The 27,958-nt window shown below is 43.2% G+C and overlaps 1 protein-coding gene across 6 annotated transcripts; it reads right to left on the reverse strand.

The window, feature by feature from the left end:
* Window positions 1-1,416: 1,416 nt before the first annotated feature.
* DNAL1 (dynein axonemal light chain 1) lies at window positions 1,417-27,881 on the reverse strand. Of its 6 annotated transcripts, none has more exons than XM_075105697.1 (11): window positions 27,238-27,881; window positions 24,163-24,365; window positions 23,146-23,328; window positions 16,149-16,187; window positions 13,000-13,109; window positions 12,265-12,320; window positions 9,478-9,533; window positions 8,120-8,246; window positions 7,563-7,709; window positions 5,030-5,096; window positions 1,417-1,435 (listed from the first exon to the last, which is right to left on the reverse strand). In XM_075105697.1, the coding sequence occupies exons 1-10, from the start codon at window positions 27,785-27,787 to the stop codon at window positions 5,047-5,049; spliced, it is 1,521 nt and encodes a 506-aa protein (XP_074961798.1). In that variant the 5' UTR covers window positions 27,788-27,881; the 3' UTR covers window positions 1,417-1,435; window positions 5,030-5,046. The 6 variants fall into 6 exon arrangements, 5 of the variants coding, with proteins under 5 accessions (XP_074961798.1, XP_074961797.1, XP_074961800.1 ...); XM_075105696.1 differs by lacking the exon at window positions 1,417-1,435 and adding an exon at window positions 2,662-4,924; XR_012662546.1 differs by lacking the exon at window positions 1,417-1,435 and having other exon boundaries at window positions 2,662-5,096; window positions 6,242-7,709; window positions 27,238-27,880.
* Between the last annotated feature and the right edge of the window lie 77 nt (window positions 27,882-27,958).

Raw genomic sequence — 27,958 nt, forward strand, 5'->3', positions numbered from 1 at the left:
GTGGTGTTTTGCTCAGTGGGAAAAAGAGCCAGGGAACAGGGAAGCCTTCGCTTCAGCTAGCAGCCTGCGACACTGTTTAAGGCTTTAAATACCCCCTGCCAAAGCCAGCTGGCCCAAGTGCTGGAGGTTGACTGCCTGGCACTAAAGCTGTGGTGCCACACACGCAAGCCTTGCATGACCAAAAAAGTCACAAGTTTTGGGTGTTTTAATTTTCATCTTTTTTTTAATTGGAGGATCCAAGCCCAAGCTTCTGGAAGTTATTTCAGCTACTGAAAGAGGCCTTACTGATCACTAAAATGCTTTATAAGTGTTGAGATAGTGGTAGTGTGGGGAATTCCGCAGTAATTCCTTACATGTTTTTTAAATAGCATTACAGTGTCCTTGCCAGGGTGCTGTTGTCATTAGTGAGGCTGACCAGCCCCAGTGCGGGGGGAAGCTTGTTCTTTCTATCTGAGTTTTGAAATGACATTTCAGTGATGCTGGCTCTTGAAGGCTGAATTTTTTATTACTTCAGTTTTGTTAATCAATTAACCTCTTGTCCTGGTTTAATGGAATTGATAGTTAACAGAACTTTAATTTGGTTTGAATTTGTAATTTTGTATTGAAGAAAGACTAGCCCTTTATTTAATTGGGAAAACATAATCCAGGAGTGCAGCACAGACTGGGATCCACCTGGCTGGAGAGCAGCTCTGTGGAAAGGGACCTGGGGGTGCTGGTGGACAGGAAGCTCAACATGAGCCAACAGTGGCTGCTGCGGCCAAGAAGGCCAACGGGATGCTGGGTTGCATCCAAAAGGGCATCACCAGCACAGATAAAGAAGTCATTATCCCGCTCTACTCAGTGCTTGTCAGGCCACACCTGGAGTCCTGTGTGCAGTTCTGGTCCCCGCTATACAAAAAGGATGTGGCCAGGCTGGAAGGGGTCCAGAGAAGGGCCACCAAGATGATCAGAGGACTGGGAAGCTGCCATACGAGGGTAGGCTGGGAGAGCTGGGTTTGTTCAGCCTTGAGAAAAGGAGGCTCACAGGGGATCTCATCACTATGTACCAGTACTTAAGGGGCAGCTACAGAGAAGATGGAGACTCCCTCTTTACAAGGAGTCCCATGGAGAGGACAAGGGGGAATGGACACAAGCTGCTCTTGGGGAGATTCCGACTGGACGCCAGAGGGGAATTTTTCACAGTGAGGACAGTCACCATTGGAATAATCTCCCCAGGGAAGGGGTTGACTCAGCCACGTTGGACACCTTCAAGAGTTGTCTGGACGGGGTGCTGGGCCGTCTTGTCTAGACTGTGCTCTTCCTAGAAAGGTTGGACTAGATGATCCCTGAGGTCCCTTCCAACCTGGGATTCTGTAACTTAGTTGGATTTTTTTGCCCATGTAGCAGTAGTGGACTTTTCTCTTAGGACCTAAGAATGAAGTCTGACAACCAATGTCTTAAAAGATTGAAAAATATTTATCTATCAGATGACAAAAATCATAACATCTAAGCATTTTTAAAATCTACATTATTTTCTATTCTAAAATCCAGAGGCAATAAGGAACAGCATTTACATCCTATAAATATATCGCTCCCTGAGCAGCTGCACGCTCTCCGCAAGCTGCATATTTCATTACACAACAGCCAAAGACGTTTGTATAAAATAACATTATATTATTTTTAAACAAGTTTCACAGCAGAACATTCATAAACATAGGCCTAAATAATTTAAACACAGCAAATTTAACAGTTTGGTCATGCTACAAAATTACTGTATACAAAAGGTAGCCAAAGGGGATGTTAAAAGTGCTTTCTTGCTTGAAGATTGTTCTAGATGAGTCTACTTCTAATGTAACCTGAGTAAGCTGCTGGTTCTCAGGTCTCTTCTCACATTTTCCCAGCAGTTCTCACTATAATCACTGCATACATCAGCTCTTTGAAGAGAGGTCAATGTGCTAACCAAGCAAGTCAAAAAACCCCAGCTATTTCCTATCACTAATTTAATTCTAGGGTATTTCAGGAATAAAGTGGATGCTAATCCTCCATAATTTCTCTGGGGAAAGCAGAATTCCACATGGCTTCCAAGTTTTACATGGGTGCTCTTTTCATCCATGACTATACTAATGTGCTTACTGCTTTATTGGATGTGGCGTGACAGGGAGGAGTGAAGAGTCACACAGGAAGCCAAGCCTTTCGCCCCGCTGTGCCCCAGCGGTGCACAGGCCCAGCCTCCCTCTTAGCTTACACGTGATGTGGTGTAGCACCATCGACAGGCAAATTGCTGCTTCAATTCTACCACCCATGTGTCTTCCACCACATCCAGCGCCTCATTTTAAAGTGCAAATTTTAAAATTTAGGAAAACTTTACTTATTTTGGAAGAGAGTAAGTTGGGGGGGGGGGGGGGGGCATGTTGGTTTGTTCTTGAGAGTCATGATTATCAGGCAAAGCAACATTAAGCTGAACCTTTTGCCTAGGTTTGAGCTGAAGCATCTCCTGACAAGTGAGAGCCGTTTATTCTTTTCTAAATATACTGTTTCATTGAGATTGATGTAGTGTTTTTAGGAGAAGGGTTTTAAATTATATAATTTATCACAGCATGAAGGGTGAAAGGCAAGGCAGGTGTCTGTTCCTTACTGCTGTTACAATTGTGCTGAGACTGGATGCCCTGTTCCTTCAAAAAATTCTTTTTTTGGTGGTATTTATAATACAGCCCCAAAAAAAGAGGAGGAGCCTGTGCTGTTAATCTGTGGAAGGAGCTGATGGCAGTGGGCCACATACTACGCACAGCACTACCACCAGCTGCAGTAGTTCTTGGACCCATTCCCACACCTCTGGCCTGTATTGGTCACTTACAAGAGCCAGGAACTGCTCTGATCCCTCGTGTCTTGTCCATGGAGCTGTGTTTCATTCCAATCCTCACCACTTGGTCAGGACACTTCAGTTTCTATTCTGCTCTGAGTGTCCCAAAATAGCCAAAGTGGAGTATTTGCTGTGTCTAACACAACCTTCAGAAATGCCCATACTTAGACCATATTTAGATATTAAAAAAATAACCAGCCAGAGGGATTACGTGGCATGGGACTGCATGCTCATCGCTTGCTCGCTCTCCTGTCACGTTTCACCCGAGGTGCTACCTTGCCCATATGTACTGTACCTGTAGACATTGTGCTAAGAGAGCCCCCTACAGAGGTTCAAACGCTTTGCTGTGGGGCCAAGCGCTGCAACAAGACGACTGCGGAGCCTAGTCTGAAAGTGTCTCCGAACACAGGGATGACGCCAGCAGTGCTTTTTGTTGGTAGTATTCAGAAGTCAAGTTTTGCCCTGCTGAAGCTCTGGCTCATGTTATACATGCTTTAATTGCAGTCGTCAAGGGCACAAGCCCATCGGCTGTTGCCCCCCGCAGCAGTCGGGGTCAGCAGGGGTGGAGCGTGCCAGCAGCTGAGTGCTGCCACTGCCAAAGCGCATCCCCTTTGCAGCGAGCGGTTGGCTGCACATGAACTGGAGGGCTTAGTTGTAAATGTGCCAAGGTGAAATGGCTCTTGACTATATGCCATCTCTCCCATTGTGCTACTTGGTCAGCTGTGCCTCTACTAATCGATAAAGCTAGGAGGGTAAGTCCAACAGAAATTACATACAAATAAATATGAAGTTGTCTGTAAGATAAATGCAGTGAGCTAGTTAACTAAGAGACTGCTTTCTGGTCAAGAGAGCAGCTGCCTGGAAATAGTTTGTGTGAGGTGACAAATGTCCACGGTTTTTGGCATTGCTCTCTTGACCTTATTTTAAGTAATGAATCGAAATCAAACTCAAGCCTTATCAGCAATTGCCAATGTTGGCTGGAATGCTTAAGCTGCAGAAAAAGCTACTCAGGTCACTTGATCTGTTGTCTGAAGAGGAAAAAAAAACCCAAAACCCAAACCCACTATTGGCATCCAACAGTGCAATCAGGTACGTCTTCATCACTGCTTAATGCTTTTCATTAAAAATAGCTACCTGCCATATAAGGGGGTTTTACTAAAACTGGTTACCCTGCAACACAGCACATTCAGTATGTCTTCAATACTTCTTTCCCAATGCTCACTTTCTAGCTCATCTCACCTTCCCCACTAACCACATCCACTTTCTCTCACTGCTTACATCTGTGCTTTCATAAAAAATTAGTATCCGCAAAACCAGTTTTCTGTCCTCAAACCCAGGTTTTTTGTTCACTCTTTGTTTCTCTGTTAGTAGCGGCCTACTTCGTTATACAGGAAAATTCCAGAGCTGAGAAGGATTATGTCCACCAGTGACACAACCAAAACCAGGAACCAGCTGTAGGCTCATAGGCCCTATATTCCAATCAAAGAATTCCTTAGTAAGAGACAAAAAAAGCTAGCAAATATTTTAGTCTCACTGAACACATGCAACGAATTCCCATTGCCTCTTTAAAATAAATAAACACATAAGTTACACATGGCCGCCTCGGCAATGCAGTTGAGTTCCAATGCGAGAAGCCCAGTTCAAAAGTTAAGGCCAGTAACAAGCGCTCATCAGGCCAATACCTTTTTCTGTGCATAGGTCCACAACTACCTGGCCTGTCTGGCATAACAGTAAGGGAATGAAAAGGCAAACGCACATATTTAAAATACTGAGGGACTCCCATGACAAAATTAAACACAACAAAGCCTGTCTCTAAACCACACCATTGTTCTTTTGGCTTCAGTTTCCAATGACAATGTTGGCCAGCTGTACGTAATGACCTAAAACGGTTCTATTATCACCCAGGAGTGAATGACGAGCACCACTAATCAGGGATTAAAAAAAAGCTATGTATTAATTTAGGTAAAGCTCTCTTGCTAGCCAAAGAGCAGATAAACTCAGCTCCACTGCTCTGTGCAGAAGGTGTCACAAGCTTGACAAAATTGGTGTGCCCGAATTTTGGTAACCAACTCTTTGGGTGACAGGCTGTGGAGAGAAGCTGGTTTTTAAAAACTGCCCAAAGATTTTCTTCAAAAACATTTATATAAAAGTTCTATGCACTGAGCTAGCTGGAGTTACTTAAATAAATACCCAATAAGAAAGTGCCATCAGTTTGCTGCTTCTTCTTCTTCTTCTTCTTGCTTAATAACTAGGATACCTATGAGAAAAAAAAGAGGAAAAAAAAAAAACAGCTGCAAAGATTTACAAATAATAGGTTACGGAGAGAAAGATATTATTAATGCTGATATACCTGAAAGCTCATCTGGACTATCGGAAAAAGTTGGGCTGGCAGAAAGAGGGAAGAGTTTTATTTCCTGCCACTGCTTCTAACTGAAGTGAACATCTACACACCTGAACTGCTCCTAACTAGACAAGCCTTCAACTGATGAAAGCTTCTGTTGGATGTTCTTCCAACTTCTTGGGTGCAAGGAATAAAAAAGGTACTAAAGCAGGACCTGCAAAGATCAGCCTAACCTGGTTACTGGGAGATGCGCCATGTCGGTTCAACTAACAAAGGACTAGCACATCATCACCCTTCTCTCCTTGGGCCTCCACTGTCAGCTGCCATTTCCCCGACACACGACCAAGCCAGGTATCACTAAGGAGGTATCCTATACTAACTCAGATGTCCATGCTACAAAATAGAATTACATTAATGTGGAGCCAAGAAGCAATATGGTCACATCTCTTAGGGATAACTTGGATGTCATAGAATGAAGCTGCGTTGCATGGTAGAGTCATACTCTGAACCCACTGCCTGGGTACTTTAAAAAAAACAAACCCACAAACAATTTTTAACTGCCATGTTGAACAAGGGCACCTCAGGTTGCGGCAGTCTGCAGGGTTCACACCACCTCACAATGATGGGTTCATTAATTTAAAATAAACTGAAATGCTAATAGACCCACAAAAGATTTATCACGTTATCCATTTTCCCCACAGTAGCAAAACCCAATAGTACAGGTACGCTCACAGCACACTGAACCAGCACACACACCTGCCTATAGAACTCATACAAGACCAGCAGGGAGTGAAGGTACACATTCATTCAGCTGTGCTGTCAGTGGGTAATGGAACTGGGTCACACTGATGCTTTGCTCCGCTTGAGGCAGAGACTTGCGCTATGGTGAGGCTTTGTGGAGAGAGCCCTTTGCTTACTGTACGATTGGGGTGCTGTGTTTCTTTTTTCACAAGTAGGAAACAGAAAATAAAACTGCCAGAGCCTGGTTTCTGTTGTGCTTTGGGGACTTAACTGCTGAGCAGGGTTCCTGGCACAGGAACTAACAGAAAGGAGACACCTACCTGCTGAAAGAGGCTTTCAGTGCTTATTTTTGTCCAGAAGATCTTCAACCATTTCAGTAATTTTGAGGTCCCTGTATTAGTCCTCTCACATATAGTACATAAACATAACGGGATCCTGGGACAGTGTAACAGCAAGAACCTTACGGCCAGTTACAGCATTTCTAACTTCTTTTGTGCCCAACATTCTAGTTTTTGTGGTTTCCATTCTTAAATATCATCCTCTCTACATTGCACAGGAAATGTACCTGCCTAATTCAGAGCTGTCCATTGCTCCCAGCTGCAGGAATGCTTAAGAAACCAAGGGTCTGACCTTACACTTACAAGGTTACTCTTTGCCTGTACAGCTACTCAGCCTATTCCATTTTTTGTTTCACTCAAAATGCTTTCCACTACAACAGCAAATGGACTACTGCAGGCCATCCTTCACAGCAGCACACATCTCACCAGGCTTCCACTTCCCAAGAATTCCTACTACTGCAGTTGATCTGGCTTTGATCTCCCACCCATTGCTCCCTGTACGGATGATGTCCTCTTGTCGCCATCCCTACGCTCGTACCTTCCCTGCTGTTACTCCAACTCTTTATTAGTGTTACTGGTGTCTCCTCTTCACTGCTTTATTAAACAGCAGATAACAGTGAACAGCTAACATCTCCATTAACAGAAATTAACATCTTTAAAAATCAATTTAAAAATTATCTCACTTTCAGTCATCAGAACATGCTTTAATATATTTTCGTATCAGTGACCAAAAAAAGAGAGGAGAGCTTATAAATTGAGGCTTAGTGCGGTGACAAGAGGGGGATATTCAGGCATTTAGGAAACTTGCTTCAAGTTTTGATAACTTGCCCCTGCACCAGAGCAAAACAGAACATATCCCTGTCCTCTTTTGTTGCGGAAAACTGTAATTCAGCATGGCAGATGAAAGCCTTCTTATTTAATGCTAAACACTTAACTATATGATTATGCAAGTCAACAAATGAACTCCACAAGAGAACTTCAAACCAGTGTGTTTCAGTTCATTAGTAGTTATGTGCTAGAACTATCTGACTGGATAACTTCAAGAGTAAAGCCCTGCTGTGGGCCACAAGACCACTTGGGCTTAATACTCCAAAAACCATCAAATGCTTTCAGAACATCCTGCAGCCAGGGCTGCAAAATTCAGCTGCTGAAAGTTAGCCTACTTCTGACTAATTCCACAGAGAGGAGGGAGGAATATAACATGGGCACACAAATGAGTTTCTGAGGTTATGATTAATTTCCCTGTGGTTGTCTTTATATTAAGCTGTTAACTCACACCAATTGCCTCACGCCCCAAACTCACCGTCCAGCTTTTTCAGCTTGGGTACCCGTTTGGTTGCTTCTTCAATCCAATTGTTCTTCTGGTCAGAGGCATATTTCTCTTGTAGTGGATTGCCTACAAACACCAGATCCTCTAGTAATGGCAGCTCTGCCAGTCTCACAAACTCTGCTGCAACCACAAAGGTGAAAACACCAAACAGATTGTGGCACATGGAAAGTACATCTGCACCAAACCTTCCCTTCCAACTCAGTGCAAACATCAATAGGGTGGGGTACAACAGGACAGGGACTGCTTGGGCTTGAACTGGTGTCAGGTTAAAGAACAGGTATGCATTTTAAAAGAAGTCCGAGAAAGATGATTCAAAGCACAAACTCCGTTGGGCTTGGAAGTTAAATTCAATATACTAACTAGTTTTACTCTCTCACATGAGTGGATATTTAGGGATTCAGCACATGTCTGCAGGCTTATCAGTAAGACTTAAAGCCCTGCAACACACAGAACTATTTTCCACCTGGTGACTTAACTCATGCATTCTCCATACTACAGGAGAAGTTACAGAACGGAGAGGCGTGGCTTACCCCAGTCCTTCACCAAATTATTCGACATATAAAGAACCTTCAGCTTCTTCATTACACGGATACCCCTCAGTTTCTCAATGAAGTTGTATGAGATCCACAGCTCCTCTAAAGTATCTGCAACTGCCTCCTGGAAAATGACAGGACTACTCAGGTCAGCAGAAGTGTATCTTCCTTATTCGTCAGAGTCTCTCTTCACTCCCTACAAGTCAGCTCATGTGAGAAAATACTAAGGTATATTCGTCCTCATTTCCTTTTAAGCTGGTCCCTAATTATGCATGACAAATACTCATGGGAATTAGGAGCAAAGGGTCTGAAATATATCTAGGAGGACAGAAATTACAATATTAGAATAAGACAAGGAATAGCTGTTTTTAAAGCATAGAGGCAGAGAAGACAAATTTGGCTGCTTGTACACTGCAAGCATGTGTGAAGTGAATGCCATTCAATAACTACTCTAGAGGGCGTTTTATACAATATGAGGGAATGACTCATTTCAGGTGCAGGTATATTTGTACCTGTTGGCCAGAAGTTGCTTTCATAACTCTCTCAAAAGAGAGGTTTTTTTTAAACCAGCCATTACACATTGACTCTGCATTTCACACTTAAGAGATATATAATCTCTGAAGGTGGGAATAGCTTTGAAGAGAAACATTCTGCAGGAGACACATATAGTATCTCTTGAGGAAGAAAAGCATTTTCATTTTAAAAAGTTGATTGAAAAAAAGTTTTTCTGCCCTTAATTCAAATGTAGCAAAATTGATCCAATTTTCCCCTCACGAAATTTCCCCGTACCTGGTAGGCCGCCATCTCCTCCCCTAAAGCCATATTGCTGTGGGTGCCAGTTAACATAGAAACGACAGACTCTCATGAAGCGTATGTTCATAGGACTGCCAATATTTTTAGTAAGGAAGCATAGCCTAAGTATCTTCAGGTAGACAATTCCTCATGCAAAAAAGTCTGTAGGAATTATTTTCATGTAAAGCCAGTGGAATTTAAAGGGCTTTACAGACAGACAGCAGTTTTCAAATAAAAGTTCTACTCGTCTTTGTCAAAGACAACAAAATCCCTCTTTCTAAAAATCCTTTTATGTAGTAGATTAGCCCTGAAGAATCTCCAAACATGAAGAGTGTGTAAACAAAAAAAAAAAAAACCCACCAAACAAAAAAACCCAAAACCAAAAGGGAAAGACTGTCTGAAAATTCAGAAGCAATGTGAACAGATCATAGTGAAAGGAGAAAATAAATAGTTAGGCAATAACGTAAACTTGGCAAAGACTTTTATGAACATAGGGGAATTACCCTAAATTCCAGACAGAACTCCATTTTGTTAGTGAAGAATTGATACTAAGAAGCACATACCAATCCATTCAAGTTCTTTATGTTATTTCTTCCCAAAGATAGAATCCTCAAATTTTCTGTAACAGATAAAAGAAAGTTTCTTGTTAATAAATGGGGGGGGGTTAAATAAAGAAGATGTTGTAAGTCAGGTAAAATGCCATACTCTACTTAGAAACAAACTGCACTCTGACCAGGCTGTATTAAGAAAGAACGGCACAAGAGAAACAGAACCTCCTGACCTACACAGATCACCAGTAATGGATGCAGTGGGCAGCTCGGAAACATGCCTGTGATTACAATGCTGCTCGTGTGTACGTTACTGAGTTGAAACTCAGTACAGACAAATACTGAAAAAAATTTATTATTTCACCTTGCACCTGAACTCCTAACTTGCTAGTTTTGATCTTACATAGTTCATACCCCTTCTTCTCCAGACAACAGTTGTTCCAATCTCACTTTAAGGCAGCAGATTTGATTTCTAGAATAGAGACAGCATATAAAGCTGCCTTACAGAAGTCTGATGAGAGACATTTCAACTTAGTCTAGCACCCAAACAAAACTCCCTTCCAAGTGAGACGTTCTTGCTGGGCTTTAGTGCGATACTAGCGTAACTCAAAGCTACCACAAAATAGCAGTCTTTTTGCATAACTCGTTTTCATTTTTCACAGAAGCTTTCTCGCATGTGTAAATAAGCAAACTGCATGTAGCTGGTTCAACTTTTAACTTCATTAATGTTTCAACACTTCTTAACTGCATTAAGGATGAAATACTTAACAATCTTGTTTTGCTCTTCTATGCATAATGATTGAAAATACATGGTACAATAATAAATGGCAAGACCAATGAAGGTTCCAGCCAAGTAGCAACAGATACTCCACAGACAGCACATGTAGTGGCTAAAGATTGCTACAGATGAAGATTCAAGAATAGACAGTTGTATGTTCTGTCTCAAGAAATGCAGGGAGGAAACAACACCTGAAAAAAAAACACACCTGGCAAATATTCTAAAACAGGAAGGTTAGTTTTCATTAAAAAGTTGAGGTACAGTAAGGATTCTTGAAAACACAACAGTTTAATACATGACCATGGTCAAAAAACAGAGAGTTATAATCAGTAAGTCTGAAGTCTACTACAGCTAATATTCTCCAGATTATCCCTAAGGATCTCCATCCACAGGGGACAGCACTGGGAGATAGCCTTTTGGTCTAGCCAGCTATTCTCTCTGGAACTCACATTTATAAGTTTGCACTAGCTTTTGAAATTTGTGAGAAACGAAAGGATACTTACAAATACAAAAATGACAGATTGCTTAAAAAGCCATGCCTTCAAACTGTTTCTAACTGCTGTTACTGTTTTTTATTACTGTTGTTCTGAGATACTCTGAATTTTAAAGGAAGAAAGATCTCCCTCATGGAACACTTACACTCTCTAAAACACAAAACTAATGCTCGTTGCTGTCATCTAAAACATCTTCCTCACATGTACGGATGCAGGGGTGTGATCCTTTTACACAGAATGATCTATTTGACCTAACTACAATAGCAGGTGTATACATTAATACTACTCTTTTCCACCTGAAAAGAGCATAGATGCTTTAAAAGATTTCTCAGCTTCCTCTCTGCAATAAGCAAAAACAAACATGTAATAATTACTGGTTTGGTTTTCATAGCTATAAGCACTGCTTTCTCTCACAGAGGCCATTAGGGATGGTGAGTTCCTCATATTCTGTACCTTTAAGAGACAGGCCACATAGTTCTAGTTTGTCTGGCTTTAGGATCAAATAGTTGGTATAGACTGGATGTTTTGATTTCATTTTCTTAATATAAATATTCAAGATGCTTTAGATGCTTTTACTGGTTTATCCCACTAAAAAAATGTCATTGGTTTCACTTTTATATATAACTAATTATTTTTTGCTCATGACAGTTACCCAGATTGAAACACTGCAGGACAGTTATTTAGAATGACTACTGGAATATTTTTCCCTGATTAGTATTTGCAAATTTGTTGAAGTCTGAGCATATTATGAAAACAAATAAGTTCATCAAGCTCCTTGACAGCCCCATTGGTGTGTAGTTGGAGAGAATGGGATTCCAGGTTCCTTGTGTGTCCACCTGGCAATTTGATGGGGACAGAAAAGCCTGGAAGCTCCAGCCCAAACCCTGCAGCTCTTTGCCAGCCTCATGCCACCGAGTCAAAGTCTTGAGGACAGACCATTAAGACTTCTGTCCTAAAGTCAGTAAACCAATGAGTTCCAAGATGTCAGAAAGCTGCCCATGAAATAAAAGTTCAGTTCCACTTCTAGATGGATGGCACACCCCTTTCAAGTAAGAACAACATCAAACCAAGTATATTGGAATCCTCTGCAAAGCAGAATGGCATTTTTCCACCCAGATCTACAACACTCCAACCAATACCACAATTGCAGAGGTGTTGAACTGCAGACAATCTCCATCATGAGCATGGAAATCGGTCATTAAGTCACTCTAGAATTGATTAGGTTTTGACTACCGCAACTCAGGCCAACTGGAAGTTACAAAGGTGCTTTCTGAATGGATTTTTTTAAAACTTGCGCAGTGAGACGACTTCCAAGGCTAGTGCACAGAGATATGTGCTTTAATACACCATTATTGCTAAACATGCATTCTCTAGCAAGACTGATTTTAGAGGTCACTTGTAGTTTTCCAAAAGGAAGGAATTAGAAAGGATAAGAACAGGTATAAAGCTGACACGTATAACAAATTATGGTGTACGTGCTATCCAAGCAACTAGAGAACAAAAATAATCGATTGCTGGCTTGTCACTTACTTAGGCTGTTCAAGTTGGCGATTCTTTCAATGCAGTTTGTAGACAGTGATAGTTTCCTTTAAAAGCAAGAATAATCAATTCACAGTATACAAGGGATCACTGTATCAGAAGAGTTCAACATCCAAACACCATTGCATTAGAAATAATTGTCTGTTCTTCTCTCATTAGATGGTAAACTGACTAGCTGTGTAGTGTAGAGTAGACTCAAAATATCCTCAAACCACCAACACTTCTGCAACTTTATTTAGCTTCTCGGAAAGTATCATGAATTACTTACATGACATATTGGATTATCTTTTTTTATGCCTAGCATTAACAAATGCATGGACATTTATTTGTGAAATGACTTTAATTTCTTTCTGAAAGTCCTGGTTAAGTCTCCTCTTTTTTTCCCCATAAATTTTTGAATGGATCATAAATGTGCCAGTTAGCTGACAGACCAAACACGCACCTGTAATTATATACCAATAAACTATATACCAACTTTCTGGGGATAAATACCAATACAGAATCTCCCCTAACATCATCTCAGTTAAGCAACGGGGATCTCAGAATTAAAGAGTGGAACTGTGCATGGAAGGAGAAGCTTAGCTGAGAAAAAGAGAAAGTTGCTGCTTTGAAGGCCAGACTTAAACGTAGTAAATAAATATTTGCACAGTGGACACCAGAAAATAGGAAAATTAACAAAAAACAAAGAGAATGTTTGGTTTCCAGTTTAGTTTTAACTGAACTTACTCGCAGCTAACAAGTGTGGAAAGAGATTCATCCATCTTCTCTACAGGAGGAATCTGACCGTACAGTTTCACCTCCTTTGCCTCTGAAGCCTTCTGGCCATTTTTCTCTTCCTAAAGAAATGAGAAGGTGAAGAAGAGGCTTGCTGCTTACATGCAATTACTAGCAATTACTATACTAAAAAACTACTATAAAAGTAATTGCTATAGAAGTAATTCCAATATACTACCAAAGGATATTACTGCATTTTAAATACTGTTTATCAAGATTCCTGCTGGCGTAGCACAAAGAGGGGAAGGCTAGCCTATTTTCAAGATACTAAAACTTATACACTACATATACTTTTAAAAAAAGTTGTGTTACACTTGAGCAATTTAATTAAGGGGTCTTACGTGTAAAGAAACAGAGACTAGATGGAGGTTTAAAATTTGGTATGAAGCTACTTCCATGGAGACTGACATATAGGAGCCTTAACTAGGGCCAGTCTCTAGCAGAGCCAATTCTTAAGACCTCTCACAGAAAGATCTGCTTCCCACTTCACCCAGAAAACTCAGAATGCAGAAAGCACACCTAACTCACAACACAAACTAAGCACAGGGGAGTGCGTTTTGGGGGAGAACCTGACAGATTCACAGAGTTAAGAATCTTAAAAAAAAAAAATTCTAATTAGCCATTAAAAAAGAATGGGGGAAGATTTCACACTTCAGAAAACACAGCAAAAGACAAAATTCCTATTCACAATCTAGGTTGATAATTTTCTAGATTAAGACTTTATAAAGTTCAGAGCTTTAGAAAGATGGTCATAACTTCAGCATTTGGGTTTATCAAAAAAGACAGTCTATTAAGTCTTTTAAAATCCTGAAGTAATGGCAATTATTGACTAAACACTTGGAACAATTATCTATTTACGTAGGACGAGCAGTTTTGACAGCTGCCTCCCCAACAGCACAAAGCAGGCATTTCGTCAATTCACTCAGTGTTCAGTGGGAGGACCAGAAGTCCATTAACATAGGAAAAATCCACTCAGTGCTTTCAAAACAAGGGCTCTTGTTTTGTCTCCCATGTTTAGGCAGCTACTGAGAAGTGTGATAGTTGAAGTCTGGCCTGGTTTGTATGGCTACTTTGTAATGAAATTAATCGCATCCCAGAAGTCTTTAAGAATCCCACAGCACAAAATCAGGTTTTGATAACATTATTTTCTCTCTTATATACCCAAAATACTTGAGGCATCTTAATTTAATTAAAAATTAGCACGTTGCCTTGTGCATTTATTTATATTCCAGATTCTATCCAAATTCAGCATGATAATATTTTTACTCATAATTACTGATTTAGCAAATAAGCATGTCAGATGTTTTCCTAGAATACGGTGAGTTCAAACTAAGTCACTATATAAATGTGAAACTTCCGTTTTCTTTTCCAAGAGCAACACTGTATCTATTTGCATTTTTACTCAGTTTATAATGTATTGGTTTATACCAACAAATAAAACCACATTTTTTCCTTAAAAACATGAAAGGGAGAGAGCTTCCAGCACGGACTGTGGCCAGCAGTGAGCACTTGCAGGAAAAAAATTAATCCCAATTGCCACGCACTTCTGGAAGAAAGGTCAGCTGAACAACCACAATAAGGCACGGAGAAACCACAGGAAGAATAGACACTTTTTTAAAAACAGGTTATGTGTTGGCTAAGCTGAAGCTGCTTTGATTTAACTAATGCCACACTGACTGTAGGGCATAGGTAAACCCTTATGTCAAAGGGAAGAAAAACATCCGGAATGCAACACGACACCAGATCCAATTTTACAAGTCACATGAACCCAGATCAGAAGTAGCAAAAGGAAGATTTAGACCCACCCCCAATAACGTGAAAAGAAAAGAAAAGCAAATTCAGCACTTCATGCCTAACGTTTATGGAAAGTCACTGACACAGGTCTGTTATCCCTTAGAGACATGTGACTGAGAAGCAAATGGAAAATAAATCTTTAATAGGAAACATGTAGTTGAGGTTTTGGAGGGCAGAAAAAGTGAAGGAGAAAATGCAAAATTTTTTAATACTCAGTTCACACCTCTAGTGTGCTGATGTTTTATCTGTACTACCTCTATTATATAGTGTATATACATAAGATACTATATAGAGAGGTAATATATACTGTATTACCTCTGGTAATGCTAATGTCTGCAAGTTGTTGCATTCTCATTCTTATTAGGAGAGCAGGAGTGAAGTTTGTGGGGTATACCAACATAACTGAAAAAAAACCTGAAATACTGAAGGTACTGAACAGTGATAAAATTAAAAAAGGAAGTAGTCTGCAATTACAGACTAGCCCCTTGTGCACTGTAGTCTGTACTGTCATTTGTACTCTGAGGTACAGACCTTCTGGCTTTCAACCGTACCTGCCCACATTGCCTCACATCCAGATCTTCTAGGGACCAAAACATTTATAAACCCTGGCTCTAGCAGCTGGCCAGAATTAGCGGGAGAGTGCATGCCCTAATCTAAAATCCACTGAGACTGGGGAAAGATTCTCACTCATTTTACAGGACTATGAACCTGACCACAGAGCATCCTACACCATCATTTGAAATTACATCTGCATCCTTGCCAACAAACAACTTTCTAGAAGACTCCAAGACCAGGTCAGTCACTGCCCCAAATGACAGTCTCTACCACAGTACTTTAGCAAGAAACTCATTCTGAGTTAGGCTTTGCACAATATGAGGGACCATGCGTTAAAAGACAATAGTCAAAGTTCTGCTGACTTCAGTACACTCAGAATTTCATCCTTGTTTATTCTGTGGGAAGGACTACACTCAGGTAAAATGAACAGAGCGTAATTAAAACATAAGACATCTCCATCTTTACACCTCTTTGTAGCCTCAGGCCTTCTATCAATGCATATTCAGAACGAGACAGGAAATCAAAACAGACTCATTTTACCAGCCATATCAATTTAACAACAACGCACAGAAAGGCCAACAGAATGTATTATACTTCACTAATAAACTTTTTACTTTGTGAAACTCCTTATAGCAGGTATTTCAAGCAAACGCATTTCTTACAATAAGTTTGAAAAATAAATGTAGCTGAATACAGTCAAAACCCATGTCACAGAGTACTACAAGGCAGCTAGATACTGTTCTGGTACTTACCCATTTCGCTAGAGCTTCTTTGATAGTTGTTGCTTTTGCCTAAAAATGAAACAAATTTAAATGAATATTCATTGCAAATTTTTAGTTGGATTGTTCACTGCAACCCTATCTCCTCTCCCTGTCCCGATTGTCTACCCACTTCTACCACTTTGCTGTATTATCTTCTTCCAGCTGAGTCAAAGAAGCTGGAACCCCTCAGTGTCCTGTAATTTTATTTCCCGGGGTATTTGGTAGCATTTTCAGAAGCAATCAATCTGAACATGAGCCAGCAGTGTGCTCAGGCAGCCAAGAAGGCCAATGGCATCCTGGCTTGTATCAGGAATAGCGTGGCCAGCGGGAGCAGGGAGGTGATCGTGCCCCTGTACTCGGCACTGGTGAGGCTGCACCTTGAGTACTGTGTGCAGTTTTGGGCCCCTCAGCACAAGAAGGACATTGAGGTGCTGGAGCGTGTCCAGAGAAGGGCAACGAAGTTGGTGAAGGGTCTGGAGAACAAGTCTGATGAGGAGCGGCTGAGGTTGCTGGGGTTGTTTAGTCTGGAGAAGAGGAGCCTGAGGGGAGACCTTATCGCTCTCTACAACTACCTGAAAGGAGGTTGTAGTGAGGTGGGGGTTGGTCTCTTCTCCCTAGTAACAAGTGATGGGACGAGAGGAAATGGCCTCAAGCTGCGCCAGGGGAAGTTTAGGTTGGATATTAGGAAAAACTTCTTCAGCGAAAGGGCTGTCAAACATTGGAACAGGCTGCCCAGGGAAGTGGTTGAGTCTCCATCCCTGGAGGTATTTAAAAGAAGGGTAGATGTGGTGCTTGAGGGTATGGTTTAGTGGTGGGCTTAGCAGTGATAGGTTATCGGTTGGACTCAATGATCTTAAGGGTCTTTTCCAACCTTAACAATTCTATGATTCTATGACTTCACGCGAGGATGTAGTCTTCCTGATCTTACTCTCTGCCCCATGTGGAACACAGGTCTGGGACTCTGCCTGTTAGCTTTGATGGTGAAATTCAATTAATTTCAACGACATAAGAAGTTACTGCACTGAAAAATGTTGCCTAATGCTCTTAACCCCCCCACACTTTCTGTTATTGTGCATTAGCAACTTCCTGTCTGAAAGCATGTCTGTGAGTAGACAGAATGATACAGCCTCTTAAGATTCACTGAGGAAAATAAGGTACATCTTGCCAAAAATCAAGCACAATCCAGATTGTTTGTATTTGTTTTTCTCCAATCATTTTATGTTGAGTCACATCATGAGATGTGAAAACATATATTATTCAGTTAGGAGAAATCTGAGAGCTGCTGTACAAGGTTTTTTAAGGACTGACCCACTGACCAACTTTCCGTTGTCACTAACTCCAACTTTTCTGCCTCACATCAGAGTCTTATCAAAACCGCGTGATGATATCCAAAACAGCAGTATATACAGAAACTCTGATAGAGGCTAAACATTAAACATATTCCAAGACGTGTTTCAGATTAAAAAGGTTCCAGAGACCAATCTTCCACAGAAACGGATCAACAGCCTCCTTCCTACAAAAACAAAAGGACTCTAGTTTGGACATCTCTATTGCTCTTCAGAGTAGCACTTCCACATGTGGATAGAAGCAACATTTCAGGTAATCAGATATCAAAAAACCCCAACTGTAAAAGTTAAAACCAACAAGCTAACTTCCACCCCAAATCTGACAGGCAATCACCTCGGTCACAGAACTTTAGTGTTGGATACTTTACTTTAGACCCCTGGAAACTCTGGACCCAATGGCGACATACAACAGTTGAGGCAGCTGCATGTAAAAGCATGGTTACAGTCACAGAACACGCAGCAACAGTCTAAGATACAGCAATACCAAGAAGCCTAAGCATGCATCCCAAATATCAATATACACCTTCACTTAGACATATATCACTGAGCATCCTCAGTTGTTCCAGCTGCTTCTGCCCACTGACAGACATTCATTTTAATCCTGTCTACACCGTGTGACAGCTACTCTAGGTCCCACTGTAGATGACATGGCAAACTTGTGCCACAGCAGTATCTCCTCAGCATCTGCTGCAGATAAACACCTAAGCGACCTTCTGTTTAGAAGATCACATCCCTAGCTCCCACACCAACAGCCTCATGAAACCCAATTAACAGCTACCAGTGTGCCAGCAAAAACAACCAGCTTCCAGTTAATCAAGTTTTTTGGACCGCAACTTCATTGCATTTTTCATAATTATGGTAGTCAATTGTTACAGTATTTGGGTAAGTGACTCAGTCACTCATGTTGAAGATAGAAACAGATTTATATGACCAGTGCCTACTTCTGTTTCAAGTTCACACCTACAGCTGGATAGGACTTTAAAGCTAGTAATCCATGTGAAGCTGTTCCACAAGGAACAGCTTTTTCCCTGACCTCTGCTGACTTGTTTCTCCTGTTGTAATACCCAATCTGGTGGAAATATGAAAATCAGCATGGCAGATTATCAAAAGAATGTGTATCGGGGATTTCATTTTCTTCTTTGAAGTGCACTTGAAGTTTCTGTGGATAAACCATAGTATCTTCTGCCAAGGGAGGGTACTTCAGGGAAACATTCCTCTGAGAAGGCTATTTTCAGAGTTCCTCTACTGGCATATTGAACAATTTCCTACAGATGTTTAGACTAAAGAAAGCCATATTACTTAAAATATTCAAAATGTCAAATGATCAATAGCTGAAATTGTCCCCCTGAAGAGTCACCAGGCAGGAACAAGAAACATTATACCTTAAGGGGGACAAAACCCAACCTATCCCTGTACATATAGAAGCTGTAACGAAAGAAAATTTCACCCCTGCCCCAAACACGGCTGTTGGACACAGTGTGTTCACAAAATTCAGACCCCCCAAGAAAAAAGTAAAACAGCGACACTTTGCCTTCATTTGCAAACCTTTATATGTTAAATAGAGCAGATCAGAATCGCACAACAGCAGACGCCAGGCTAACGGCTGCAGTAACCTCAGACACCGCTGCCCTAAGCCCCAGCATTAACTCGGGTTTGTGCAGGACGGCATCCCCGACCCCCCGCTACTTCGACCTGTCCCTGAACGCCCCGTTTCCAAGGCTGAGCAACAGGCCGCGGCCCCCCTGTCTGGGCCAAGGCTCCCAGCACCGAGCTGCCTTCTGCCCACCCCAAACCCCTGCCCCATCCCCGTCCCGGCGCAGGCCCCGGCCATCGCGTCCTCCCCACAGTCGCCGCCGCCGGGTCCCGGGGGCTGCTCGGGGGCAGCCCTGAAGGGACGCCGCTCACACACCCCCCGCCCATTCCCCGTCCCGGAGCAGACCGCGGCCATTGCGTCCCCCGCTCTCCCCGCCCGGCGCCCGCAGGCCTGCCCCGGCCCTGAGGGGACCCACCATGGCCGTTGCTACCGTTAACGCTCCGGTTGCTATGGCACAGCCGCCTCCCGCGCATGCGCCGCGCCGCCGCCGACACGTCGGGGTGGGGGCGAGCACGGAGGCGACAGCGCCCGGCGATCATAGAGATGCGCCGCCGCGGAGAAAGTCCCGTCCCGGAAGCCACGTCAGGGGCGGTCCGTGACGCATTGTGGGACGTAACGGTGGTTCTCCCGCCAGGCCCTGCCTGACAGCGGGAAAACTGCTGCACCCACTCCACACCCTCGCACCCTCCTCTTGGCTCTAACCGTAACAGTAACAGACACCAGCCCCGTGCCCCACGAGAATCATCAGGCACCTTTTATTGAAACCGCTGATAAAACAATTGGCAAACAAAGAGCCAGCACTGTGTGCTGAGGTGCTTCACCGGCAGCTGGACTCGTGGAGGTACCTCCAGTACTCCTGCTCCTCAAACCTGCTCACCCTGCTCAAAGGAAGCTGCACTGGTGCTGCCGGAGCTGCCCAGGCTTGGGTGGCTGCTCCAGCTGGAGCTCTGCCAGACCCCAGCACAGCCATACAGCTCTCCCAGGGCAATTCTGGAACCCTGGGGTTACCTGCGCTTCAGGCCTGAACACCCCCATGTTTAGCTAGTGAGGATAATCCAGCCACCCCAGTGACAGTCGCAATGAAATGCTACAGGAGCTCTGCTACCAGGATAAATAATGTGGCTTTAACTAAGGCTGTAGTCAGGCACTCAGTTTAATGTGTACTTCGGGAAACAGCTGCATTATCTGCAGAGTGTCTGCCGTGCATATTTGGTCTCCGAGTGGCATTGTAAATATACAAAATACTAGTGCAAAAGTTAGCTGGTTTTCTACAGATCCTCCTGTGAATTATTTTGTCCAGGAATACCCTGACCTGTTCACAAAAGAATCTTCACAATAAAACTACATTATTTTTATTTTTCCTCCTTTCTTTGTTTATAAAATATCATTCAGCTTTCCACACAACTGAACTATTCAGAAACAAAAATGTAGTGTTAGGTTCTTACACAGGCTTGCTTTTTAATAGAGGAATTGTTTTACTTCTCTTTCAAATTGCATATATCTGACCACATCTACTACTCAATTATTTTAAAGGCTTGTCCTTTAGAAATGAAATCTGAGGACTTTCAAGCTACCCGGTTTTTGTTTTATTTACAACTTATAATTTACTTCCTGAACCTCCAGCTTGCGATCTTGCATGGCAATGGATATGCTGAGGTAGGACCGCAGCGTGGGGAAACAGCCATCAGTACTGGGAGGGTAACAAAGCAGGGTTAGGGAAGGCGCTGCTAGACCAAAATTACACGGCTCCGACCACCAAAGAGGCACGCGACAAGGCAGACAGAACAAACTGAAACCTTCAGGCAACCCTTTCCTTTATGGTTGCAACTTGGAGTGAGTTTGGAAGAAAGGCAGAGACCTAAGCATGGGTGACACCAGTGTGCACATCATTGTGGTCTTGGACTCCTGGGGCTGCCAGTTTTAGTGAAGGTTCAAGCACCAGATACAACTCTGCAAAGGCCTCTTCAGCCAGTGAGGGAGTCTAGAGAGACTAGGTGTGAAGATATTTTCTGTGGAGTGAGCAGGATGGAGCTTCTCTTGTAAGGAGCGGATGGATAAATTGTTAAATTGGCAGTGGTGGCGTGTGGAGAACGTGTGACTTCTATCAAATGATAAGGAGTAATAAGTGTTACAGAAAGCTGATGAGACCTGAGCAGCAGCACAATGACAGTTAACCGGAGAGAAAAGATCCCTGAGAGCAAAGCAAAACGGAGTACCATAAATGGAGGCTTTGTATCTTCCTGAGCAACTCTCAAAACTGGTCTGACAGAATGACCTTGGAAGGAGAAATTGTATTGAGAGAGGCCCTTGTTAAACAGGCCTGCAGCACTGGCACCATTCCAGCACAGACCCTCTCAAGAGATCAACTTGTTTGGGAAGAAGTTGTTTCCTTCTACCTGAATGATGGGGAAAAATAAGGCACTAGCCAAAAATTCATTAGGATGACACCCCCTCCTCCCCCGTCCCCCCAAATCTCAGGCAGTCATGGAAAAAGATATCCTAGATTTGGGATTGGTTGTTTGGTGGTTGTTTTGGGTTTCGGGTTGGGTTTTTTTTGGGGGGGTGGGAGGGCAGGGCTGGGCGGGGAGATTGGGGGGTTGTTGGGTTTGGGTTTGTGGTGGTTTTTTTTGTTTAAGTATTATGATTCTAAGTTAATCCTTGCCATAAGGTGACAGCTTTTTGCAGTCAGTCTTAATCTTCTACTGGCTAGGTTTTCTGTCTCTCAACTCCACTTCCTCCCCAAGAACAGCTGTCAGCATCTGTTGACATCATTACTAAAGAGTTCCACAAGTAACTGATCCCTAGCTTAATAGCACGTTATTAGTTTAAAACAAGCAACAAAGAGAAGTAAGACTTGCACATAGCATAACTGCATTTAACCATGCTTTAACCCATCCGACAGGATTTGAATACCCTGAGTGTCAAATGCCAATCCAAGACATTATAGGAACAGATGGTTACATCCCTAATATAAGACAGTGCTAGTGCTGCCATTCTCCCTGCATGACAGGAGAAGTACTCTTCGTTTTCCTACTCTACAGGTAGTTTTTGTTGGAAAGAAAGAGACTGTGTCACCAGAAGACCACTACCTAAGGTCAAGGTATAGGAGCCTCATTACAAATAGATATTCCCAGCTTCATGTGAGTAGAGAACACTTCCAAAGTGTATATGGCAGTAAAACAGAGTTCTGGGCTATGGTAACTGAAGACCCAAAGCCAGAATCATTCATCATTTTGATGTCAAAGTTTATCATCTGTGCATTGACATCATTCCCCAGGTGCGATCCAGTCTGTCATTGCTGAGGGTGCTGGCTGGCTGTTAAATTCTTTGAGTTGTAAATATCGCAAGCAAGTACCTACGACTCTCTTCAGATACTTGTTTCTTGATATCATGACCAATTTAGGCTGTCAAATTTGTACTACAATGCAGCCTACTTATCATTGTTTCACTTCTCCTCTGTGTACCTAGTTAAAATAACTTAGGCTAGTCCAAATTAAATCCCTTTCTTTTCAGATTTATACTTGTAGCTAAGTAATCATTTGGTTATTTCATATTTCAAAGCTTTTCTCAGTCAGTCCCTCCAATTCACCAGTCATTTTGGTGGCTCAAGCTCAGTCCTCTGCAGTTCTGCAACAGCTTGCAGGTGCCTAAGTGTTCATCCCAAATGCAGGTGCAAAAACTCCTGAATCTTTCCCCAGGAGTGTTCCTGTGCATGGGCGTGTGCTTTGCTCTCTCCACCCCCCATAACAGGCACCCCCAGAACACGATCCATAGCAACCTGACAAAACGGAGTAGAAGGAGGATCAATTCGGTGACCTGCTCCTGGATAACTTAAGAGTTCAAAGTTTTCTTTCCCATGCTGGCGTAGACGCCCGATTGCCAGCTCAGCATATAAGGAGCTCTTCCACATACGATCATCTTCCCCTACCACTATGAGAAAGTGACCTTCTGCTTTTTCAATGGGGATCATGCAAGGAGAATTAGCAGGATTTGTTGGGTCATCCAGAGCTTCAAAAGTGTCAAATATACCAGCGTCAGAAACACTGACCTTATTCATATCAAAACGCAGCCCAGGCAGAGTCATCTCACCATAATGGAGGTCTGCAACTGTGTTTGAACTACAGCCGGAGATACAGACAGCAGCCACTATTTCTGGCAGGAAGGTGATCATGGAGAGTGCTAATTCTGCCCCTTTCCCAGTCCCAATCACTCCAACTCCTGGTCCCTTCACCTTCACATAAAATAGGGGGTGGGGAAGGGAGGAAGAAAGGAATAAAAAAGTATGCATTATAATAGGATTAGCCATTAAATGCCTTTGGAGTTGTGTTATTAAAAGAAAAAAAGGTTAGGTTAATTATTGATGTGACCTGTTGGAAAGCTACAGCCTCGACTGAGGCTCCTCCCTCTGTTTAGTGTCTTATTTTTCAGAGACAACAAGCCCCACAAAATAACACAGACAGGCACAAGAAGTACCATCACTTGGACCTCACCTAGTCCCTACTGTGTATTTTAATGCAAATATTTTGTCTTTTCCCCAAAACAGGTAGCAGGAAATTCAAGCACAGTCTGTTGTTATGTATGTCTCAGGCAAACAAGGTAGCCTCACAAATGACATTTGAAGGATTAGATAAGTAGTATTTAGTCTTGCCCTTTTCTAGCCTGGAAAGTAAAACTTAAGGCTACATCCCAAGTCATCAAATCCATTCCTTTGCTGACGATTGAACAGTTTTGTATCATCCTCTCTTAAACTAATTGCTTCTGTTTTTTTAAAAAATCCCATCTTTATTACCACTGCTCCTGTTTGGAGGATATTCCAGCATTTCACTGTTCCAATGATCAGGAATCTTCTAGTTTCCAGCAAGAGTCTATTTACCAGACAGGTTGTCCTGGAAGAAATTCACTCTCTGCAGTCATATACATAGCCGCCTATGCAGAACCTACGCTTTTTCTGTTATCGGGCCGAAACCTGCCCAGGAGAAACCGATACTCCAAAATATTCACCGCCACCACTTGGGCATGACTGCCAAAACCTCCCTTGTCCTAGGAGGACTCTCATTACACTCACCTTCGGGTGACGCCGTAGGAATCTAGCTGCTTCCTCAAAGTACTCGAGTTTGAATTCTTTCATGACCTTAGGCAGGTCTTCAAAGTCAAAATATGGCAAAGAAAGAGCAGCAAAACCACGGGCAGCCAGGAGACTGGATCTAAATTCAATCAAGCCTCCTTCATCACCGTACATGTCAATCACTCCTGGAAAGGGGCCATCCCCTATATTAAAAAAGAGGTACAGAAGACAAGTTATCAAACGGGACACTAAAAACTATCTGGTGAAGAGTGAACAACAAAATATAGAAGGCTTAAGACATTTTCAATTAATACTCTACCATTTGCACAGCAGAGATTAGAGAAGCAGGGCTGTATCCCACTTTAGCTATTTCAAACTAAGAATAGGTCCTTACCTTCCTGTAAAAATATGTGAACAGTTAAACTTGTTTGGTTTTTTTGTTGTTGTGGTTTGTTTTTTTGTTTTGTTTTTTTTTTAAAAAAACTGTTCTAATTGTATTTTTCAACAGTCTTAACCTTCCACCCTCAGAACAATCATACTCTAAATCAGCTATTTTCCCTTTCACACAAAGAGGTCATACCTTAATTAGCAAAGTGCAAGCTCATTACTAATGAGGCAAGAGCACTGAGCCCTGGAAGCAAATTCTACAAAACTTACATAAACTCTGGAATAAGGTGCACTGAGTAAAGCAGACACACCCATTGCTAGATGAAATCAACTGGACTTACTAAGTCTATACCTCAACATCAGCACCGTAACACCTGGCAGCAGAACTGCTACTGCAGATGTGAAAAGACAGAAGGTCAAACTGAGAGCGATATGGGTGCAGTTACGTGTGCGTGGCTGATATATAGATAAGCATACATAGACATGTATACAATCAGTCCCACAAAACTACAGAAATAAACAGAACCACAATTTTAAACGAGCATACTTTTACAGCCAAGGTCATGTTGTGATATTACTGTACGCCATGCCAGCAGACCTTGGTTTAAAGGGCTAAGCATACTACCCCTTGGAACTATAAAGACCCCAGGCAGGCAATTTCTTTACTTTTTTTAATCCTGGCCACCAGAGGTCACCACTGACGTACTCGGACCCAGCTCACTACAACGATGTCGGCAGAAAAAGTACCTGCTCGGGCAAGAGTGTGTTAACTCTCTGACATTACCTACATGCAAAAAAGAAAAGACCTCCAGCATTTCAAGATGCTTGAGAAAAGGAAGTTTTGGGCAAGACATGCTAGATGGTGGAAGCTTCCTACCTTAAAGCATTAGGAAGTCAGAAAAGGACCGAAACATCTCTTGGGTTCTTTTTTCTTTCAGTTCTAAAATTTTTCATAGATGTCCAATATTCTACTTGAGACAAAATATGTCTGGATAAATTTATCATAATGCCACGATCCACAATAACCTTGAGTTAACAACAGTCAACCTAGATGACTAGAAAAAAGTATTCATACATTCATTCATTTCTTATCCCTACCTGGAAAGCTTTCGAGCAGGAACATGCGATCAGAACACAGTCAAGCGTGAACGTGTTCCTCTCATGAGGACAATCTTTAACTTACACAAGGATCCTGGACTGCCTTCCTGAGTGCCTACTCATACCCAAGTATACAGTTTCTGTTTAGCAGGATAAAATGGGCCGGACAACTTTGCTCTGCTTGAAAACAAACAAAAGAACCCCACACCTGTAACTCTTCTGCCTGAATGGAGAAATCTTTCCTATCAAAATTACAGCATAAGCCCACTCATGTCATCTCACTTCTACTAAGAACGGTTCATGTTTAAGATTTCTAGCTTAATAATATTAACATTTTTCAATCCCTGGAGCAAAGAAACGTATGGTAGTAATGCTGTAGCTGGATCCTCCATCAAAAAGGATGTCAGTATCATTTAAGCACTGATTCCAGAGTATTCCATACTATTACAATGCCAGAATTTCTAAAGGGAAAAATGCATTTCCATCTTGCAGATTTCTGGATTCCCACTAAACTCAGCAGAAATCTAGCTCATCCTCTACGCAGGGTGTATCAAAACAACCAGATCTCAGTGATGGAAAACCCAGAACGCTGACTAAACATGCGATCCAAAGTTCAACCTCTCTTATTTTTTCTTCAGTGGAATTTGGATCCGCATCTAAATGGATAAAAAGATAATTGGCTTGGAAATCATTCACTGAAAATACTTAAACCCCTAATAAATGTAGTGGTACTTACAGGATTTGCTGAACCAAGTCGGCACAAATTAGAGGTGATATGGAGGGCAGTTCTAGCACCACAACACTCAGGGAAATACAAGAAGTTTAAATCACGGCTCAAGCATGCAAACACCATAATCGGTGTAATGTTTCATTTTCCAACAACGCTAGTAGTTCATCAGAATATCACACCTCATAACGCACAAGCACCCCACAAGCAGAACAGGAAGAACTTGCTCAGAAAACTATTTTGCCCTTATGCCACAGTAACTCAACTATTAACTTAGCTTTGGCTCTGGTGTAACAGAGGCGGAAAAACCTGTATTTTCTAGAATATATTCTGCTGCTCTGCTTCCTGGCATATGTTTCACAGGGAAGAAAAACATCTTTTCGATTTGATCCTGCTCAGGGTAAAAATCCTTGGGAGATTTAGCACAGGCTCACACGACAAAGCTTGTCAGCTCTCCTGAACGTTAGAGATTCGTGTAGTCCAGAGCAAACATTAACCATACAAAATATTGCAGGCTGAGCACAGCAACAACCACTATCCTCACCCAGCTTCTGCCTGTCTCACAGAGCTACCTGCCTGCGCCTGCCCTGCGATAAGGACTGGGAAGTGTGGCCACGCACAAGTGGGGCCATGTCCTGACAAGCCTTTGGGACTGTGATTTCAAGGTAAATCTGTAAGATTTCAAGGAAAAATAACCTTGGCCACCTGTCTGCAGGGCGGTGTTCAGAGATCTATTATGGAACATGGATTTGCCTGCTGATATCCTTGGTATGTTTTTCTTTCAGAAGAGACTTTCCTTGCTCTGGACGGGGAAGCCGGGGGTCCCGGCGGCCGCAGGGCGAGGGTCTGCGCCGGGCACTCACCCGGCGGCAAGAAGAGGGAGCCCCTCACGCCTCCCTCCTTCAGCCGGATCCTCCGCACGCCGGGCGCCGTGAACCACCTCTCCACCTCGGCCTTGGCCACCACCGGCCCGGGGATGGCGCCGGGCAGGCTGTGACCGTGGTGGACCAACATCTCCACCTTCATCGGGGTGCCGGTGCTGCGGGGAACGAGCCGCTGGTAGGGCCTCTCCATGCCGGCAGGGGCGAGGCTCCAGAAGAGCCCCATGGGCTCCACGCCGGTGTAGTCCCCGCCATGCGAGGCGTCCGTGCCCAGGTGCAGCTCGCCGCGGCTGTCCGCCCGGTAATGCGCGCACGACTGGAAGAGGCAACCGCGCTCATCTGCCGCCACCGCCCGCAGGGTCACCGGCTGCCCCGGGCCCAGCCCCGCCACCCGCGTCTCCACCCTCTCGTCCGCCAAACCGGCGGCGGGTGACACGGCCACGCTGACAAGCCGCCGCCGCGGCGGCGGCGGCGGGGCGCGGCACAGGGCCCGCACCGGGGCCCAGGCGGCGGCGGCGGCCGCTCTCCACATGGCAACGGCGGCGGACGGGCGGGGGCAGCAGGGGCGCCCGCGGCAATAACGGGAGGCCGGCCGCCGCCCCCTCCAGGCAGCCTCAATCGATAGCGGAGCCCCTCTCCCCCACCTCACCCCGCCCCGGGCGGCGCGTTGCCGTGGCGACGGCGCAGGGCCGATGCGGGAACG

The sequence above is a fragment of the Phalacrocorax aristotelis genome, chromosome 10, assembly GCF_949628215.1.
Source record: "Phalacrocorax aristotelis chromosome 10, bGulAri2.1, whole genome shotgun sequence".
In the NCBI taxonomy this organism is placed as follows: Eukaryota; Metazoa; Chordata; class Aves; order Suliformes; family Phalacrocoracidae; genus Phalacrocorax; species Phalacrocorax aristotelis.

Bases quoted from the DNA above. Each gene is read 5' to 3' on its own strand.
- DNAL1 (XM_075105697.1), bottom strand. From the start codon at position 27,787: ATGTGGAGAGCGGCCGCCGCCGCCGCCTGGGCCCCGGTGCGGGCCCTG. The intron at 23,329-24,162 runs GTGAGTGTAATG...TTTTATGTGAAG, and splicing joins TCCTACGGCGTCACCCGAAG to GTGAAGGGACCAGGAGTTGG. The intron at 12,321-12,999 runs GTAAGTTCAGTT...TTGCTTTTAAAG, and splicing joins TCCACACTTGTTAGCTGCGA to GAAACTATCACTGTCTACAA.